This window comes from Otolemur garnettii, unplaced genomic scaffold (assembly GCF_000181295.1).
Source record: "Otolemur garnettii isolate 467f Iridium unplaced genomic scaffold, OtoGar3 scaffold00010, whole genome shotgun sequence".
In the NCBI taxonomy this organism is placed as follows: domain Eukaryota; kingdom Metazoa; phylum Chordata; class Mammalia; order Primates; family Galagidae; genus Otolemur; species Otolemur garnettii.
The window spans coordinates 23460601-23481267 of record NW_003852405.1 but is presented as its reverse complement, the minus strand read 5'-3'; the positions used below and the strand labels follow the sequence as shown (position 1 = coordinate 23481267).

The 20667-nt window shown below is 40.4% G+C and overlaps 1 protein-coding gene across 1 annotated transcript in view; it reads left to right on the top strand.

The window, feature by feature from the left end:
* The first annotated feature begins 513 nt into the window (after window positions 1–513).
* Window positions 514–20667, top strand: part of SAMD13 (sterile alpha motif domain containing 13) — a 37085-nt gene continuing 16931 nt past the window's right edge. The window contains exons 1-2 of the mRNA XM_023509784.1: window positions 514–592; window positions 19752–19863. Of these exons, the coding sequence (XP_023365552.1) occupies window positions 540–592; window positions 19752–19863 (165 nt within the window). The 5' untranslated portion in view covers window positions 514–539. The remainder of the gene's footprint in view (window positions 593–19751; window positions 19864–20667) is intronic.

The following is a 20667-nucleotide window of genomic DNA, read 5'->3' as shown; positions in this document are numbered from 1 at the left end:
GACAAAAGCCTCAAGTGCCTTCTGCATTGCAATGAAAAAAATCCAGGAGCAGGGGAGTGGACAAAAAAAAAAATATATATATATATATATATATATGAAAAAAAATCACAGCCCATCGTGGGAGGGGGGCAGGAAAAGGGGGATTGTTTTTCTCTACTTTGACTCATTTGTGAGTTGCAGTGTCTTCAGTGAGAGCTTGGCACCCAGAGGAAGCTGTGCCAGCTCACACAGCACTTGTTTTGAACGTGGCTTCAATTTCATTTGCAAATGCTTATTGTCAAGGCAGGGAGTGCCAGTCCAGATGAAAGCACCCCAATCCCTCTCGTCTCCTCCAGCTCTGTAGGTTTAATCACCTCTCTCCAATCGCGGAGGGAACTGGAGATTTAAACAAACGTACGTGAACTGTTGTGAAGCTGGAAAAGGGAGCTTTGTGTTTCCGACTCAGAATATCTATTCTTCTCTCACTTTCTAAGAATTAAACACAAGCTTTTCTCCCTTATTGATTAGTTGCTGAAGTAAAGGAACCCTGCAGCCTTCCCATGCTATCTGTTGACATGGAAAACAAGGAAAATGGCTCTGTCGGTGTAAAAAAGTAAGTGAAGCTGGCTTCTGAGTTCTGCTTCTGCAAACAACAGAGGGACTTGGTTTCTATTTTCATTCTTCTGGCTTATGTACTACAGTACCACAGTTGGGGGGTTGTCTTGGTTTATCTGCACTGGCCACCAGCCTCCTTGCTCCCCCCACCCCCAGTTACCTCTCTCTGAATTCCATTTCTAAGACAGATGACTAAGACATCAAAACGTTTATGAAAGGTTTGTGTGCCAGGCTTTGGAACAAGGACAGTTGAGGATCTCAGCCCTGCTTTCTGTATATTGAAACAAAAACTCCAAGCAAGCATAGCCTCTGCCTTCCAAGTCTATAGGCTACAGGGTGGGGGGCAGAACATAGATCTTCCTTTTTTTATTTCCCCCCTAATAAAATCACCTCTAACTCTCAAAACTAAAACTATGGTGTAGGAAGGGAAAAGGCTTGGGTAAGATTACTAAGTTGGGACAACTGCTCTATCCTAATTTTATGAACTGTGCATTGAACGTGAAACATTTCAGTGCAAACCATGGTGTTCTATTTTAATGTCAGTTCTCACGTTTGAAACTTCTGATTATACGTGTTGTGTAAGAGTTATATGCTTGATTCTTTCAAGTAGGAAAATTCAGTTGTGTTGTATAGCATAATATTTCAAAATAAAACAAAAAGATTATCTGTGAGTCTAAGGACAAAAAATGAATAGTCTCATTTAGGAGTTATATGGAAGCAATAACTACTTTGATTACAGGGAGAAAGGAAATTCCAAGAGGGTGTTTCTTTCCATGTCATTTAGTTTAAAATTGCCATCAACTTGAGCTTTGGAGGAAACTAATTAAATGTAATCCATAGAAGCTGTGATATCTAAATGAGGAGACAGTGTACTATATGTTTATGAATAGAAGATATATTTTGCTGTGTAGCAAAGTAGCATTAAAATTGACTTAATAAAAACCTGTTTTTTCAGATTCTTGAGTAATTTGTAAATCAGCGCCAGGCCATGTTGCCAGGCCTGTTGCCATTCTTGAAGTTTGGGGTAGGTGGATGTAGGTGGAATGGAAGAAATGGATGCCTTTTTATGTATGAGCTGGACCGTTGCTGCCTGGCAGTGTTTTCAGCAGTGAAGGAAGTGTTCTGTATTTGAGCTAAGATGGTAGCCACGAGCCACAAAAGGCTAATAAGAACTTGAAATGTGACTAGTGTAGTTGATGAACCGAACGTTTTCTTAATTTTAATCAATTTTAAAATGAACAGCTTTATTGAAGTACACTTGACCTATAATAAACCGCATGTTTAAAGTATAAAATTTGCTAAGTTAGGATATTTGTGTACATGGATGGAACTGTGACCCCAATTAAGATAATGAAAGCACCCATCATCCCCAGTGCGTTCTAAATGTGCCCTCACTAACTTGGTACGACCAATCTTTTTTATACATTATATTAGATGTGGTTTTAATTTTCATTTCCCTAATGACTAGAGATGTGAAGCCCCTTTTCCTGTGGATATTTGCCATCGTGTCTCTTCTTAGGTGAAGCATTGTTCAAATGTTTTCCCATCTTTTTATTGGTTTAGTTTTTCTCATTGTTTATAGGGAGTTTTTATATATTATGAATATAATCCTATATGTGATTTGGAAATATCTTCTCCTAGTATGTGGCTTGTCTTTTTATAATTTCTACCGTATCTTTCAAAGGCTAGAAGTTCTTAAATGTTTATGAAGTCCCATTTATCAATTTTTTCTTTTACGGATAGTGGTTAGGTATCTTATTTAAGGAATCTTTGCCTAACGCAAGGTCTCAATGATTTTCTCCTGCATTTTCTTCTAGAGCTTTTATGCTTTTAGCTTTTAGGACGTAGGACTATGATTTTTGAGTTAATTTTTGTTTGTGGGATGAGATAGGGATTGAAGTGTTTTTGTTGGTGTTTTGTGCTCATGGCTATCCAATATTTTCAACATGACTTATTCAAACCCTTTTGCAACTTTTTTGAAAAATAATTGATTACATATCCGTGGGTCTATTTCTAGACTCTTTATGCCCTTGACACACAAATATAACACTATTTTGATAATTATAACTTGAAATTAGGTAGTCTTAGCTGTCCAGCTTTGTTTTTCTTATTCAAGATTGTTTTGCTTCTTTACATTTCTATGTGAACCTTAGAATCAGCTTGTCAATTTCCACCAGAAAACAAAAAAAACACCAAACCTACTGGCATTTCAGAAGGCATTGCATTGAAGTATAAATCTATGTGGAGAGAGTTAACATCTTAACTATATCTTCTGACAAATTAACACAGTATTTTTCTCAATCTGCTTAGGTTTTTAATTTCTTTGAGCAATGTTGTGTAGCTTTCAGTGTCCAAATCTCACCTTTTTTTGGTCATATTCATCTCTACATATTTCATGTTTTTGATGCTATTTTAAATGGTATTGCTTTTTTAACTTGAATTTTCAATTATTTATTTTAGTATATATGGTAGAACCTCCCTACATTGGCTCCCTCCTTACATTGACCTAATTTTTGTAGACATGTCAGTATAGTGGGCTTGGTTAGTTCCTTCTGTTGGCCAGTCTGTTACAGTCCTTTGGGCGGTCAACTTACAGAGGTTCTGCCATTGATTTTTGTACCTTAGTCTTGCATGCCAGAGCCTTAGTAAGCTCACCTGTTATTTTCTAGTAGCTTTTTGTAGATTCTGTGGTTATGTTTCAACTACAGAATTGTATCTTCTGAATTAAAAGGACAGTTTTACTTTTTCCTTCCCCATCTGGATGCCTTATATTTCCTTCTCCTTTCTCACTTCTCTGAGTAGAACCTCCAGTGAAAGGTGAAAATAGGGTTCGAGCAGGCCTTCCAGTTTGGTTTCTTATCTTAGCATTTTCCTTATCTTTGTTCTTTGGTGTGTGTATGTCATTTCTTCCTGTACGCTTCTAACATTTAATCCTTGTCATTGGCATATTAAGCAGTTAGTGAGGTTTGGTGTGGTTTTTTTTTTCATGTTTCTTGGTTTTATATCTTGGATCTGTGTGTAGATCTCGTTTTCATCAAGTTTGGAAAATTGTTAGCCATTATTTTTCAGATATTTTTGGTTCCTCCCCATTCTCCACTGGGCACTCCAATTATGTGTATATTTCATTGTTTGATACCGTCCATCATTCACTGATGTCCTGTTCCCTTTTTAAATTTTTTTTCTCTGTGTTTCATTTTGGGTAGCTTCTATTGATTTGCATCCAAGTCCACTGGTCTTTTCTTCTAAAACATCTAATATTTATTAATCCCATCCATTTCTCATTTCATACACTTCCTCTCCTGAAGTTCAGCTTGGAACTTTTTTATATCTCCGTGGCTCCACTTAAAGGATTCATTATTTTCTTCTGGCATCTCCAGTGTATAGAATACGCCGTGATAACTGTCTCAGTGTCTTTGTTTACTGATTGTATCATTTGTATCATTTCTTAATCAGTTTCAATTGATTTCCTTTCTTCTCATTATGGGCTGTATTATTCTGCTTCCTCGCATGGCTGGTAATTTTTGACTGAATGTCAGACATTGTGAATTTTACCTTGTTGGTGCTGGGTATTTTTATACTTCTGTAGATATGCTTGATATTTATACAGGGATGCTGTTAAGTTACTTGGAAACAGTTTCATCCTTTTAAGTCTTGCTTTTAAATTTTGTTAGGCAGGACCAGTGCTGCGTTTAGTCTAAGGGTAATCCCCCCCCCTTTTTTTTACTGAGCACTCTAATCACTGCTCCTGAGTTATGAGATTTTCTTCTCTGAAAAAGGTAGGAAAAGGTACTAATTCCATCCCTGCATGTTCTCCAAGGATTATTCCCTTTAAACTCCCCGGGATGGTTTCCCACCTCAGGTAGTTTCCTTACATGCTGCTGCTGACCAGGGCTCTGCTGAATCCTCAGGGGCAGCCTCTGCAGCCCCCTACTTTCTCTCTGTGCACAGCCAGAGAACCTTCCTCAGGGCTTATCTTGCTTGCTTCCCATCTCTCGGAAATCTCTGTCCTTTACCGCCTATGACCAGTGTTTTTGAGTCCCATGTACCGTTTCAGAGATTGTGTATGTTTTTCAGTTGTTTCAGGCAGCAGAGTAAATACAGCTCCCGCTCTCTGTTCTGACCGGACGTTCCAGTTAGTTTACATAGTTGCAAGTGGCTAACATGTGGGACAGGGAAGGGTTAGATTTTGAGGCAGGATCCCTAAGGTGTAAACATAGGGTCTTAAGGCCGTGTGTGGAAGGGGCTGTTCTGTGCCTTGTAGTGTATTTAGCTGCATCTCTGTTTTCTGAACTAGACGCCAGTTGTACCCTCTCCAATCTTGATAATCAATGTCCCCAGGCATTGCCTAATGTTCCCCGAGGGGCAAAGTGATTCTCAGTTGGGAACCACTGCTCTAAGCTAGCGTCCTCATGAGGAATGCCTAACAGGGTGACCTCTTGGTATCAGAAAGTAGTTTACATATTTGTCCTGGTTCTTTCTACTTTGAGACTTTAAAAAGACCATGAATTTTTAAATATTTCAATCTGGAGCTTCCTCTGCTTTCCTTCTCCTGCCTCTTTATATATCATAGGAAAGAGGCGGGGGAGAGAGGAAGAATAAAGCAAATGTGGTAAAATATTAACATTTGGGGGAATCTGGGCATATGGGATTTTTGTACTATTCTTGCAACCTCTCTGTAAGTCTGAAATTTTAAAAAAAAAAAAAAGCCTTAAAAAAATAAAGCCAGTTTGTTAGTTGGGGGAGGAAATTTTTCTTCCTTTAGGAAAGAAGCAACACTCCTAGCTGGGATTTGGAGCCTTGGTAGAGGTGTGAGGGGGTTGGGGTGGGTTAACCGTGACATTGCCATGGAGAGAACTCTTGACTTCGCCAAGTTTTCGTTTCGGAAGGCTTGAGTTTGACTTTGTCTTCCTTTCTTCACCAGCAGAAGAATACGTAAGAAATAAATCATCTCATTTCACTTTGCCTCGGCCCTCTTGAATGTGAAGTAAAATTGGAGAGTTGCTATGAGGATTGAAGGAAAGCACTTCTAAATTATATAGTTACGTAGTAATTATAGTCTTTATTTTCTAATTCGAAACGCATCAGAGTACTTACTGCTAATTTGTCTTCACAAATGTTATGTCATTTAATCATTGTGTCATTTGATACGGTGTATATGTTGCAGCCTTTAAAAAATAAGTAAGTAAACAGAGAAGTGACCATTTAAAAGGGCAAGCCTGCGGTTTGCACCCAGCTCTTCTGACTCTAGGCTCATTCCTTTTTCTCCGTGTAACTTTTGTCCTGTAACTATCCTCACTCAGTATCACACACTGAAATGGGTCTAGTTTGGGGCCGTCTTGGAGCAGGTTCATTCCCAGTGTGGATCCTGATTCTTCTGTCATTGCTGAAGAGGAAGAAAAGGATGATTGGAGCTCAGCATTTCAGGTCTTCTGATTTATCGAGTTTGTTGACCTAAACTCAATAAACAAATGCTATACTCTGACAGTTGTAAGCGAACATCACACTGGCATCTCCTTCCTGCCTTTTACCCTTCATTCATTTATTTCTGCAAAAGTCTCTTAGCCTTGACCAACAAAACTCTTGGATCTCTAATGTGGATTCTTGTTCAGATCTCTGTTCCATATATTACGAGTCAATATGATTTTGGAATGGCAATCATCAGGGCTTTGATTCTACTTGAACCCATTTTGAAGTGCAAGAGTAAGCTAATTTTATATTTAATTTTATGTTCAGGGTCTTCAACAGTTAAAACCAAGAAATCAATAAGAAAAACACAAACAGAAAAATACCGCAGAGAAATGGCTAAAATATGAACAGACATTCCATAGAGGAGGAAGTACATGGATGGCCAGTTAACATACGAAGAGATATTACCATTGGAGACCGAGAAAATGCAAATCAAGGTCACAGAAACGTGCCCCTTCCCATTCACTTGGCAAAAATTTTAAAATGTGGCCCCACCAATCCTTGGGATTTGAATTTACAATTGATGGTACTTGTGGAGGTGTTGAGTCATCTGGCAGCTTTGCAAAGCAATTTAGCAATTATTTTCTAGTGCTGAGCAATCATATATTTTACAACTTCCCGATCCCATTTCTGGATATATATCATTATTACCCAGTAGAAATAAAACCTAAGCCACATACGTAACTTCACCTTTTCTTGTAGTCATGTTCAAATAAGTGAAATAAATTTTAATATGTTTCGTTTAACTTAACATACTCAAAGTTATTTTTGCATGTAATCAATAACATTATTAATGAGATATTTTTACATTTTACACTAAATGTTTAACAATCTGTTGTATATTTCACATCTATATCAGTCTGGACACAGAATTTTCATTGGACTCACTTGATCTGCATTTAGATTTCAAAAATTACAGTTCAAACCATCCAATCACATACTCATGTAATTCCAAATATACTTAAAAGCATTCTAATAACTGGATCAAGTACCAAAAAATTATTTTGTTATAATATTTGCAGCTACGTTCACACAACTGGTTTGTCTAGTTTGTGTTGATTTGACATTGAAGCAAAAGCCTATTGGTTTCATAATTACATCTGTCAAAGTTAAATCAATTTACTAATGCACTAGTTAACTCAATATTATTAACATTGAATTCATTGTATTGCATAAATTAATAAGCATCTGTAAGGTTATCAATGTCGATAAATCATTCTTCACATTTTCTTGAAGTTTATCCATGTTAGAAAAACATATATAATTCTTCTTATTATTGTCTCATACTCCAGCAGTCCCCACACTTTTTGGCACCAGGTACCAGTTTCATGGAAGACTTTTTCCACAGACTGAGTTTGGGGAGATGGTTTGAGGATGATTCAAACGCATTACGTCTCTGCGTCCAATCATCAGGTGTTAGATTCTCATACAGAGCACACAACCTTGGTCCCTCACCTGCAGGGTTACAGTAGAGTTCCCACTCCCATGAGAATCTAATGTCACCACTGATCTGACGGGAGGTGGAGCTCAGGTGGTGATGTGTGGAAGGGAGCGGCTGTAAACACAGATGAAGCTTTGCTTTCTTACCGTTCACCTCTTGTTGTGTGGCCCGGCTTCCTAATGGGACACAGGACCAGCACCAGCTGTACTCTGCAAAGTTCCATTTTCAGCGTAAACTTTGTGCCTATTTAGCAGGTCAAAAATCAGCTTTTTCTTTCCTTAGAGTTTCAAATCTAGCTCATTCATATGCAGTATAATATAGTGTAGAAAACATAAATTACTTTGCCATTATTGTCTTTAATTCTTAAATATTGAACAAGCATTCCTTTTGTTTCAGTAAAATCCTGAATTTATTTTAACAGTACAATCAGTCTTTGTAAATCTCTTCCATGACTTAACCAAGGAGCATTAGCAAAAAGAACACAAATTATTAAATTCATCATCTTTATTTCTTTTAACAGTTCCATTAACTGGCGTGGATACAAAGCATTTGCAAATATATACTGAACAATTTAACAGTCGTTTCTATGACACTTTTCAAGAGTTGCTTCAGGTGACAGGCATCAAAGAGTAGAATGAAGCAATGCGTGGAACACTGGCCTCTTGTTTTAAAAGTACAATCAATGTAGATTTCTTAAAATGCTAGCATTACTGAAGTACCACCCATCTAGATAAAATTTAAGATAAAAGAATAAATGTAAAATTTATTCTTTGGTAGAGATAAAAGTTTTAAAATACTAAACCACAAGTTTAGGTTTTCAGACCATAAACTGATGTTTCTTCATAATCTGGAAGTCTTTTGAGATAAAACATACCTCAAGTATTAGGCAGTATCTTTTATGTTGTACTTTCATCCAAAACTAAAATGATTCTTCAAATTTTGAATAAGTTGGTCTTAGGTTTTGTTAGAGACAAAGGCATTCAGTGGCTGGATGGGAAAATCTTTCACTTTTTGTGCAGTACCCTTTTAGTCTTTTCTCATAATATTCTAACAAAACTTCTGTAACTGAAGTAGCCATAAATCCATTGAAGAAAAAGTTTTCTTTTTTGTGCAAGAGTGTAAGCCCTTTGTAACTGAACAAAGTTAATAAGCTCAGACTCAGTATTAAATCACTTTAAGGTGTTTCTTTGGACATTTAAAGCCTGGTCTGGCTCCTCGGAGAAGATGGAATGGGGGACTGGTGGCTGTCACTGTGTGCCTGATTCCCAGCCTCAGCTCTCGTTCATTTACTCCCAGTCCTGTCCTGCAGCGTCACATGAATAGTCACAGGGACGTAAGTGTGTGTTCTGTCACTGCAAGGAGGGAGTTTTATCCAGCTCTCTGGATAGTTTCCAGGCACGCTGTCCCCATTATGCCCACTCTTGTCTGCTCTCTCCCCCTTTCCCAGTCCTCCCGGCCCGGCCTCTACCATAACGCAAGGATGTGGCTCTTGAAGTGCTCTTCTTCCCAGGGGACAGCCATCTGGAATGGAAGGTGATTGTGATGGCAAGGGTTTTGTATCCTAAAAGCCAGGAAAAGTAAAATAAAACTTACAAGACATTGTAAGTGACTAAATACGTCTTAACAGATAGTCTTTCAGGAAAAGAAAAAGAAGGAAACTGAGCCAATAGTTCAGAAGTGAAAAGTTATCTTTCTAATCTGTGTCCGAAGTTATAACTTTCCTGCAGACAGGGATGATGGGGTACGTTAGAGGGTCATGTGGTTTCTTTCTTATTTCATGTGGTGAGAGTATTTAATACAATAGCTACATTCTTGACATATTTTTAAGTATACAATACAGTAGTGTTATCTACAGGCACAGTGTTACAGAGCAGATTTCTAAAACTTACCTTGTAAGCTGAAATTTTACCCCCTTGTTTATTAACTTGCCTTTCCCTCCGTCAACCACCGTTCTGTTCTTTGCCTGTATGGTTTTGATTATTTTAGATGCCTCACATGTAGTCTAGGTAGCATCGCATAGTATTTCTGTTTCTGTGATTGGCTTATTTCATTCAGCACAATGTCCTCTAGGTGCATCCATTTTGTCACAGGTGAAACGGTTCCTTTCTTTTTTAAGGATGACTAGCATGCCATTGTATGTGTGTGCTGTATTTTTTTGTTCAGTTGTTTTCATGTCTTGGCTCTTGTGAATGGTGCTGCGATGAGAGTGACCGTACTAATATCTCTTTGAGAACCTGCTTTCAGCTCTTTTGGATGAATACCTTGAAGTGAGATTACTGAGCCACAAAGCAGTTCTATTTTTAATTTTTTGAGGAACTTAGATACTGTCTTCCACAGTGGCTGCACCATTCTGCATCCCCACCAACACCATACAGGGTTCCCATTCATCTACATCCCAGTGTACATGTCTTTGTTGTTTCAATAGTAGTATCCTAACAGGTGTGAGATACTATCCTATTGTAAATATGACTTGCGTTTCTCTGATGATTAGTTACTTTGACCCTCTTTCCGTATACTTATTGGCCATTTGTGTGTCTTCTTTTGAGACACATCTATCTAAGTCCTTAAACTGTGCTTTCATTGGGTTACTAGGGTTTTTTGCTAGGACTTCCTTCTCTATTTTGGAAATTAACCTCTTGTAAGTTATATAGTTTGCAAATACTTTCTCCCATTCCGTGGGTTACCTTTTCAGTCCATTGATTGTTTCTTTGGCCATACAGAAGCTTTGTAGTTTTATGTGGTCCCATTGTCTGTTTTTGGTGTCTGTTCTATGGGGTTATAGCCATGAAATCATTGCCAAAACCAATGTCTTGAAACCTTTCCCCTATGTTTACCTCTAGGAATTTTACCGTTTCAACCCTTGTATTTAAGTCGTTAATCCATAATCCATTTTCAGTTGATTTTTGTGTGTGGTGTAAGATCCAAGTTCACTCTTTTGCATGTGGATGTCCAGTTTTCTCAACACCAGTAGTTGAAGAGACTTTCCCCATTTTGTGTTCTTGGCAGCCTTGTCAAAAATCACTTGACCATGCACACATTTATTTTGGGGGGGGCTCTCTGTTCTGTTCCATTGGGCTATATGTCTGTCTTTATGCCCGTACCACATTGTTTTAATTACTGTAGCTTTGTAATGTATTTCAAAATCAGGAAGTGTGCTGCCACCAGCTTTGTTCTTTTTCAAGTTTGTTTTGCCTATTCTGTGTCTTTTCTGGTTCCATATGAATATTGAAATTTTTTTTTCTATTTGTATAAAAATGATATTGATATTTTTATAGGGATTACATTGAATCAGTGGGATGTTTGGGTTATAGTATAGACGTTTCAACAATGTTAAGTTTTTCATCCATGAACTTTGGATATCTCTCCATTTGTTTATATCGTCTTTAATTCCTTTAATAATTTTTTATGGTTTTTGGTATGCAGGTCTTTCTCTTCCTTAGTTAAGATTATTCCCATGTATTTTCCTCTTTTTGATGATATTGTAAATGGGATTGTTTTCCTAGTTTCCTTTTCAGATAGTTCATTTGTAGATAGTTCATACAGAAGTGCAACTGATTTTTTGTATGTTGATTTTGTATCATGTGACTTTACTGAATTTGTGTATTAGTTCGAATAGGTATTTTGTGTGTGCATGTGGCATCTTTAGGATTTTCTGTATATATAATATCCTATCATTTGTACATAGGGACAGTTAGACTTTTTCCTTTCCAATTTGGATGCCTGTTGTTTCTTTTTTCTTGCCTAATTGCTCTGGCTAAGACCTCCAATACTAGCGGGATAGAAGTGGCAAAAATGGGAATCCTAATGTTGTTCCTGATCTTAATGGAAAAGATTTCACTTTTTCACTATTGAGTATGATGTTAGCTGAAGTGTTTTCATCTGCGGCCTTTCTTATATTAAGGTAATCTCCCTCTGTCATAACTTTCTTTTCTTGCAGTGTGTTTATCTGGCTTTGGTATAAGGATAATGGTGGCCTCGTAAAGTGAGTTCAGATTTTCAGTTTTTTTGAAGAGTTTGAGAAGGATTGTCATTAATTCTTCCTTAAATGTTTTATAAAATTCTCCAGTGAAGCCATATTGCCCTGGGTTTTTATTTTGAGGGATGTTTTTGTTTTCTGATTCAATCTCCTCATCAGTTATAGGACTGTTTAGATTTTCTGTTTCCTCATGATTCAGTCTTACATGTTTCTATGAACCTATCCATTTCTTCTAAATTATCGAGCTCTGTTGACCTGTAATTGTTTTTAGTAGTCTTTTATGGTCCTTTGTATTTCTGTGACATTAGTTGTAATGTCTTTTTTATTTCTTGTTTTATTTATTTGAATTTGCTCTCTTTTTTTTCTTACTCTATTAAAAGTTTATCAATTTTATCTTTTCAAAAAACCAATTACAGTTTTGTTAATTGTTTTCTATTGTTTTTCGATTCTCTGTTTCATTTGTTTCTGATCTTATCTTTCTTATTTCCTTCCTTCTGCTAACTTTGGGCTTAGTGCGTCTTATATCTATTTCCTTGAGGCATAAAGTTAGGTTGTTTACCTGCTAGATTTATTACTTTTATAGTAGTATAAGTGTCTATGGTGACAGTCTTCTCTCTTAGTACTATTTTTGTTGCCTTCCATAAGTTTCGTATGTTGTGTTTTTCTTCTCATTTGTCTCAAGATATTTTCTAATTTCACTTTTGATTTCCTCTTTGACCTCTTGGTTGTTCAAAAGCATATTGTTTAATTTCTACGTATTTATGAATTTTTCAGTTTTCCTTCTGTTAATTTCTAGTTTCATTCCAGTGCATTCAAAACAGATACTTGGTAATATTTCAGTGTTCTTAAACTTGTTAATATTTGTTTTGTGATCTAACCTGATCTATCTTGAAGAATGTCCCGTGTGTGCTTGAGGAGAAGGGATGTTCTGCGGTTATTGGGTTGAATGTTCTTTACGTGTCTGTTAGGCCCAAATGGTCTATGTGGTTCAAGCCCACTGTTTGTTTGTTGAGTGATTTCTTAAATATGGCTAATATGCGTGAGTTAATAGTGGTACTTGCAATTGGCAGAGTTTTATTTTTCTTACAGAAGCTAAGATTCATTTCTTAATATTTTATAGTTGTTCATTCTGATATATGGTCCTATTATAAATAACTATTTGAGTATTCCCTTTAATTAAATGGTAACTTGGGTTAAGAATTGAGTCTGTTTATTATTTTGGTTTATATTACTTTATCCACTGCTAATAACTGCCTTCAAGTAGTGTATATTTTGGAAGAGTAAAATGCACAAAACTAATAAGTCAGCTAAGCACATTGAGACATCGCATTTTAAAATGCTGAGGTTAATAGGAGCTTCAGGGAAGGCCAGCAGAATTCCTATTCCCTCTGTATCTTTATACATTTCATACAGCCGCTTCAGGGCTGCTGTTTTCTATAGCTTCTGTCTTGCTACTGAGATCCCTAGAGAAGGGAAGCCAAGTTTGTTTAAGTGATAAGGCCACACCTCATCCTTTGGGATAGTCATCACTGTGCTGGGGCTTAGAGTAGGGAGGGATAGTTCTTCACACAGTCTCCAGGCTGTTGTCTTTGGTGTTACAGATTGGATAGGAGATGTTCATATGTTCACATGAAATGTTTGGCCTGGGCTGTATCTGATAGTGAATAAAGATGTTCAGTGAGTCTCCTTGAAAGGCGTATACTTATTTATACTACTTGGGAGGATTTTCTTTGCACTGGAAAGTTAACAAGAGGTAGGAAAGAGGCTGTTTATAGGATCCTTTGTCTTACGAAAGATGGGCTGCGGAGATATTCCAGGCAGAGTTATGCCAAGAACAGTGCTATGAGATTCCGGAGGAGAGCTGTTAGCCTGCGGGAAGATACGTGATGTGTTACCTAGGAAAGAAACGATGTGGGAGGCAGCTCCAGCCGGCTGCATCAGAGCTGGCCTTGCTGCCACCCATCCAAAGCTCCACGGCCTCCTCCACACACCTATAGCACAGCCTGACTTACAGGCTTTCCATCCTTCCACCTGCCCAGTTCCTCAACCACTTTTGTGGAATAAGGCAGGGAACAAATGTGACCCTCTTCATCTCACAGCTGAATTGAGATTAAACCTTTGATTAGACTTTGAGTTTCCAATGCTTATCAAGGGCCTGGCTCTTGATAGCCTTGTTAGAACTAATTAACTAGCCCATGGGGGAGGCTCACACTTGTAATCCTAGCACTCTGGGAGGATGAGGCCGGCAGATTACTTAAGCTCAGGAGTTTGAGGCCAGCCTGAGCAAGAGTGAGACTCTTTCCCTACTAAAAATAGAAAAACTAGCCAGGCACTGTGGTGGATGCCTGCCTGTAGTCCCAGCTACTCGGAGGTTGAGACAGGAGGATCTCTTGAGCCCAAGAGTTTGAGATTGCTGTGAGCTAGGATGCCAGAGGACTCTACTTAGGGCAACAGAGTGAGACTCTTGTCTCAAAAAAAAAAAAAAAAAAAATTGGGGGGGGCCTGGGGCCCAAAGGGGGAAGGGATGTAGGGGGTGGCCCCATATACCAAAGGTAGTGGGTTCAAACCTGGCCTGGGCCAAAAACTGAAAAAAAAAAAAAAAAAAAAACCCAACTTAATGATTGGAATAAAATATTAGTTGGAGATATTTGGAAGGAGACATCTAACTGGTACCTTTTAAAAAAAAGTGAGTGGCCTCCAATCCTTAGGAGTCAAACAGAAAGGCTTTGAGTGACATAAGCAAAGCCGTGGACGTGGGCAAGGGCAGGAAGTTGCTCCATTAGGTCTCAGTGCAAACTAGAAGTCTGTTTGGATCAGGTCTCTGAATGCTAAGCTGAAGAACTTGGAAGACGCGGAAGGCTTGATTAATGATTCGCTTTTTCAGCGGCTTCATCGCGTGGGTGTGCTGCATCTAAATGCAGTCAGCTCTTATTTATGTGAATATTAAAAAATGAAAAATGCCCTGTCCGGAATCTTTCAGTCATCCTGTCTTCTCCTTGGGCCTGCCATTTACTTGGGTCCCTGCTCCTGGACACCAAGGGAGAGGGGGAAGGAACAGATAAAACTTAACGCTCCTTCGGTTGCTCATCTCTGATATTGAGAGATCAGTGTTAATTTATTAGAATCAGAATCAAATTGCTTTTAGCTGAAGACTGTTTTAAGACATGAGCAAAGAGTAGGTTCATTTAATTTTGAAAATACGTTATAAATATCAAGGAAGTGTAAAATTAAAATGCATTTCTAAGTGTAATTATAAGTAGCATTCAGAATTAGATTTTTTAAAGGAGCAATGGGACAAATACATCATTATAATATGTTAAACTTTTTCTCTGAACTTTAAAGTAGAAATGCAATAGATGAATATAATGGAGTTGTGAAATCACGCATCGATTGTGTTTATCCGGAGTACCCTTTTTAGTCCGACCAACCCTCAGAATCTTACGTCATAAGTACTGTAAAATGAGTGTGTGCTAAATTCAGCAAGAGTTTCAGCTATTTCCCACCTACCTTTATATACATGGAAACGGAGACTCTGGCTGCCAACGCTTGGGGTGATGATTTACCAACACGCAAAGCTCATAATAAGGTCCCCACCCATCGGCACGTATCTGCCAGATTTCTGTCCCTGCGGTTGCATCTCTGTAGTTCTCTTTAAAAGTGAGGCGATTTTTAAGTAATGGCCAGTTATTTCCTAGTGTGAATTACTCGGGCCTGGTATAGTTTTCCTCAACACCGGATGTACCTGCCCATATGCACAATGACTGACAGGTGAGGGGGTTAAATGGATTTAATTAAGTGATGGGATTTCTTGATAATTTTTGTAATAAGGCAAATAGGTAGGACCTGTCTATATATTTTTAAAGATTCTGGGCCTGGAAAAATGCTCATAAATTTGTCATCTTCATATATATCATTTTCTGAGAAACGTTTGCTCTGATGATAGTGAATAATAAACACCAGATGACAATGGCACTTTTATATCCCCCGTCTCATGTCATCAGTGCAAAACTAGCAGCCACAATAGAACCTTCATCTGGGCGGTGTTCTGAACAACACCGGTTACATTTCTCGAATTAGGCTGCACGTGTGATAAGAAAAGGTGTGAGGAGAATGGGCCACTTGAAAGGACATGAAGTCAAGTGTCAGTCCTTGGGGAGGTGTACTGTGTCCCCAGTGGGGAAAGTTGCCCCTTCCCACGCGCATCCTTCACCATGTCCTCAGGTCAGGTGCTCCTCAGCCTCGGCACTCTGGCTTCCCCCCCCGGCCAGCCCCAGCCCAGCCCCTTATGTTACCTTGGATCACCTCCAGCTTTCTTCTTAAAACTGTCACTGAAACCGCTGGAAGGCTGTGTCATCACCCCTCACCCCGTGCATTCACACAGCAGCGTGGAAGAAATGCTGTGTGCCCGCACCGACAGGCCTCTGCAAGCCATTCCTCAGTACAGGGTGTGTTTGTGGCAATAAATACCTTTTGAAATTGCCCTTGAAGTTCCTCAGCTATTCTAGGCAGACCAAAAAACTAACCAGCTCCCCCCTTGCACGAACCCCCAGCAGCACATTGTTCCTCCCTCAAATTCTAGTATTACTCTTGGAGTTAGCTGTCTGCCATCTGCTTTGCCTCCCCAGACTGCCAGCTCCTTGAGAAGAGGGGCCACTCATTCTCTGTCCTTGTAACCCTGCACCTAGCACAACACTGAGCAGACAGTGGTGTTCAGTAAATACCTGTTGGATCAGTGAATAAGCCCAGCAGGAAACGTAGGTTTGGAGTCAAGCGTATCTGGAATCCAATTCTGGCTTTACTGTGTGATTTGGAGTGAGCTGCTTAACGTTTCTGAGCCTCAAGTTTCCTAAAAGACAGTTACAGTAGCCAGTTCCCAGCCAGGTGGGAGGCTGACACCAGGTATCACGTGGAAAGTGTGCATGTGTTGCAGGCAGTGAGTGCCCTCAGGTTGTTGGCACATTTAACTCAATAGGTGTTTGCTGTGTCCCCACTGTCACAGTCACTGCTCGCAGCTGGTGGGCTACAGAGACAAAGAAAGTCAAGTGTTCCTTCTCGAGATATAAGTAGTCTAATGTGAGGGTTTCAAGTTATTTTGTTTTGAGGGGACTATCAGGCTTGCGCGTAGGTAGATCAGTCATTAGATATACTCATTTTGTTTCTAAGCCCCCCATCTTCTCTGGGTGGGCTCCCTGTCCCTGTGTGTGCGAGAGCGCCCGGTTCCACAGTGCTCCTGTTCTTCATGGTACCTTGCCAGCAGCTTTACAAACTCTTTGTGCTCTGGAGCCTTGCTAGTGCTCAAGAATATTTCAGAATTCTGAATGGAAGTGACGATTACATCCCAGCAGAGTAAGAATCAGGAGAGCCTTCCATCCTAAAATCTCAATGTAGCACATTTCATTACTGTCATTGAGTAACTGTTCTCTGTGAGCAGAGACAGCTAATTGAAGTCAACCACAGGGAGAGTAAATTCGGATGTTTCCTGGGATACTTGAAAAGTATTAAATTTTCACTGGGACTCTGTGCTCACTGCTAGAAGTGAGCTGATTAGACAGCTTAAAAAGATTTGCTAGGTCAGTGAACTCCCTTCCACTCTTCAAGCCCACTGTAAGCAAGGGAGGAAGGAAAATGGTACCTTGAAGAGGGTCCCCAGTATCAGTCATGATTACTTAGGTTAATGGTATGATGGGAAATCTGACCAAATGGAGAAATTAAAAAAATAGATACACACACACACACACACACACACACACACATATATACATTGCATTTTAAAAAATACATGTTCAACAGGTACATGCTTGACAATGTTATGGTGAAAACCGCCCCATGTTTATTGCCTATTAAGTGGTAGGAAGGGGTGGAGGGTGTATGTGCATACACGGTTGTGTGTGTTCATAGCATGCAATTTCTAAGCTTAAAATTGAAAACACTTCTGACTAGTGAGCATTGCCTCTAGGTGGTTTTAAATTAAGTGCTCTTGAAAAAAGAGTGCCATTGATCAGTGACTCCCTTTATTTTCACTAGTATGTAAGTTGGGTTTTCTTTTTTAGTGCAGTGTTTTAGGTTTGCCACCATCTGTATTAGTTAGTGGTGAGTATCCCCCGCCTGTCACATATTTCACGTTCCTGCTGTGAGCAAGACATTAGGCCAGTGGTAAGGCAACCAGACCTCTGACATTTAGATGTGTAAAGTTCTTCAGACATTCTCCAGTCTGGGCAGTTTCATCTCACTTAACAGTGACATGAATCTTTTCTACTCTCACTAAATGTTGAACCTGTCAAGCGTAGTTGTAGGCCCGGTTCTCCTCTCATCCTCTGTTGAGGTTTCAGTTACCATCTAGATGCCTCCATCTCCCAAATGTGAACTCCGAGCCCACCCTTCTCCTTTAAGCTCCTCATGCATATCCCACATTCAGTCTCCACTTAGGTATGGCTGCTACCCCAAGTTCAATGTGTCCACCTAATCCTAGGGGTATCAACTCAGGAATGTCCCATCCTCCATCCAGGTCCATGACACGCCCATCCCCTTCATTCTCTGTGGCTAGTCTGACAGTGAATGATGTAATAGACTTCTCATGGGTACCCTTTTGGGTACCCTTTTTCCTCTTTGGGTCTTCTCCAATACCCTCATTTTCAAAACGTGAGTCAGCTCAGGTCAGCCCCTTAACATAAGGCCATCCAACAACTTCCCATTGCTCTTAGCAGAAATCTAGAACCCTCAGTGTGGCCCCCGAGGTCTGTGTGGCTCCCTTGGCTGAAGGGAGCCTGGAATAATCCTCACCTGATTTCTTCATATGAGTACCTTCTGGCTACTTTTTACCCCTTACCTCAAAATTGCCATACGCCATGTGCTCTCCTGTCCTAGCCTTGGGCACGACCTGCAGCTTGTAGGGTTATCGATCAGTGCCCCCCCCCCCAGGAGCATGGCCTGTAGGAATAAGGGTTCTATTTGTTCCACTTCTTGATGGCTGGGGGGAGTGGGGTGGTTAACCTGAAGGACCTCCAAAGCCAAGTTAGGCTATTTGGAGTCTATCCTAAGAGTGATGGGTGGCCTTGGAGGGATTTTAAGAAGAGGAACAGCATATTAGCTGTACACTCCGGGTGAATCTCCTTGGGTGAGGGATCGAGAGATCCAGATGAATATTCCCAAAACACAGGCACAAGGCGGAGTCATAGCCCGACTTTCTCTAAGCCACTTTTTCTATTCCCTGTAAATCCAACGAGGGGGTTACCCATGGGCCTTCTCAGATGCCTGACTGTCATCTGTTTACTCATTTGGGCAATTGGAGTTCCTAGAAGTTGAAGATTTCTAATAGTATTCCTGAAATAAGGGAGAGAGAGGAGTTGACCTTGAAATTCAGTTTCCAAATTTGAATCTTAGTTGCTGATCTCCTAGCATTTTTAATGATAACAGAAAAAAGGCAGGCAGTTTTCTCCTCAGTTCTACCTGAAATGTATTAAGCAACAGATAATTTTACCGAGATCCTTCTGGGGAACCTGTATCTTCTGCACTATCTTGAGTAGTTGTGTTGACATCTTGATCTAAAGATGTCCTAGTGTACATGCTTGACACTAAGAGTAATAAGTGCGATGTGGTCCAGACTCAAATGTGTATCTCTGGCCCACACGTCCCCCTCTAGTGGGAGAGACCATCCCACAAACCGAGAGTATAATCCAGTGTGGAAGGTGCCGCAGTGGGAGCTTGAGTGGCATTCTAGAACACAGAGGAGGTTATAACTAAACCTTCCCTAGCAGAGCCAGGGACTGCCTCATGGAAGAGTCAGCCTTCTAACTGGGAGGCATGGCAGAATTTTGTCAGGTAGAGACAGGTGAGGGCACTGTGGAAGGGGAAAGTGGAAAGGCCCTGGTCTGTGAAAGGACACGGCCTATTGGGGAATGGCTTTGTCCCTGGACGTCCAGGGATGGGGGTGAGGAAGACAGGAAGAGAGACCTGCATCCGGGTCATATTGTGAAGGCCTTGGTGTTCTTATCTCGGGAGTGTGACTGTCCTACTCCAGAAGGCACTGGGCCATTCTCAGTGTCTCTGGATTAAAAAACAGTATGTGTATATTACACATCAAATGGCTTACTAGGAAGGCAGTGACTGAGCTAATGGGAGTCATGCTCATCTGAACCCAGGAAAGGCGAGAGGAATCTTTGCCCTGTGGGGAGGTGGGTGGAGAGCCAGGCCGTGTTCCCAGTGAGGTGGCCAGTTGACCAAAGAATGAGCCAGGCAGCCACTGCCATGACAACCGTCTGGATTTGTGTTTTGCAGTTCCATGGAAAATGGGAGACCACCGGATCCTGCAGACTGGGCCGTGATGGATGTCGTCAATTATTTCCGGACAGCGGGATTTGAGGAGCAAGCTAGTGCTTTTCAGGAACAGGTAATTGGGTCTGGGCAGACACACAGTGGACACAATTACCTCCCTTCCCACGGTAGGCAGAAAGGAAGAGAACCGAAGATTGGTGGTGGGGAGGCCTCTCAGACACCGAGGAGAAGGAGAGTGAAAGTGACGGTTAATGATTCCTTCCTGCAAGAGGAAAACCCAAGGCTTGAGAGGCAGCAGCAGCTGCAGAGGGGAGGGTCAGAGCTCTGCCTCCTCCTAAGGACTGGTCGTGTTGAGGGGAGGGGAATGGGTCAGGCCTGCCTTCTATACAAACACTAGAAGGCAGAAAGCAGGAAAGAAAGAAAAAGGAGGGACAAATCTGGCCCAGGGACATGCAGCTTCTACTAGTAGCCTCAGCATCCACTGAGCTCTTAAGCCTCCTGCAGTTTGCTGTCTAAGTACTTATTTAGTAAGGCAGAGTGGAAGAAGCACAGCACTTAGGATCAAGATCCTTAGAATCCGAATTCTATCTCCCTGTGACCCTAGGCAAGTGACTGTATCTCTCTATTCTCTCTCCCTGTGACCCTAGGCAACTTACTGTGTCTCTCTGTAATATCTCCGTGTGACTCCAGGCAACTTACTGTGTCTCTCTGTTCTATCTCCCTGTGACCCCAGGCAAGTTACTGTGTGTCTCTGTTCGATCTCCCTGTGACCCTAGGCAACTTACTGTGTCTCTCTGTAATATCTCTGTGAGACTCCAGGCAACTTACTGTGTCTCTCTGTTCTATCTCCCTGTGAACCCAGGCAAGTTACTGTGTCTCTTCTGTAATATCTCCCTGTGACCCTGGGCAAGTTACTGTG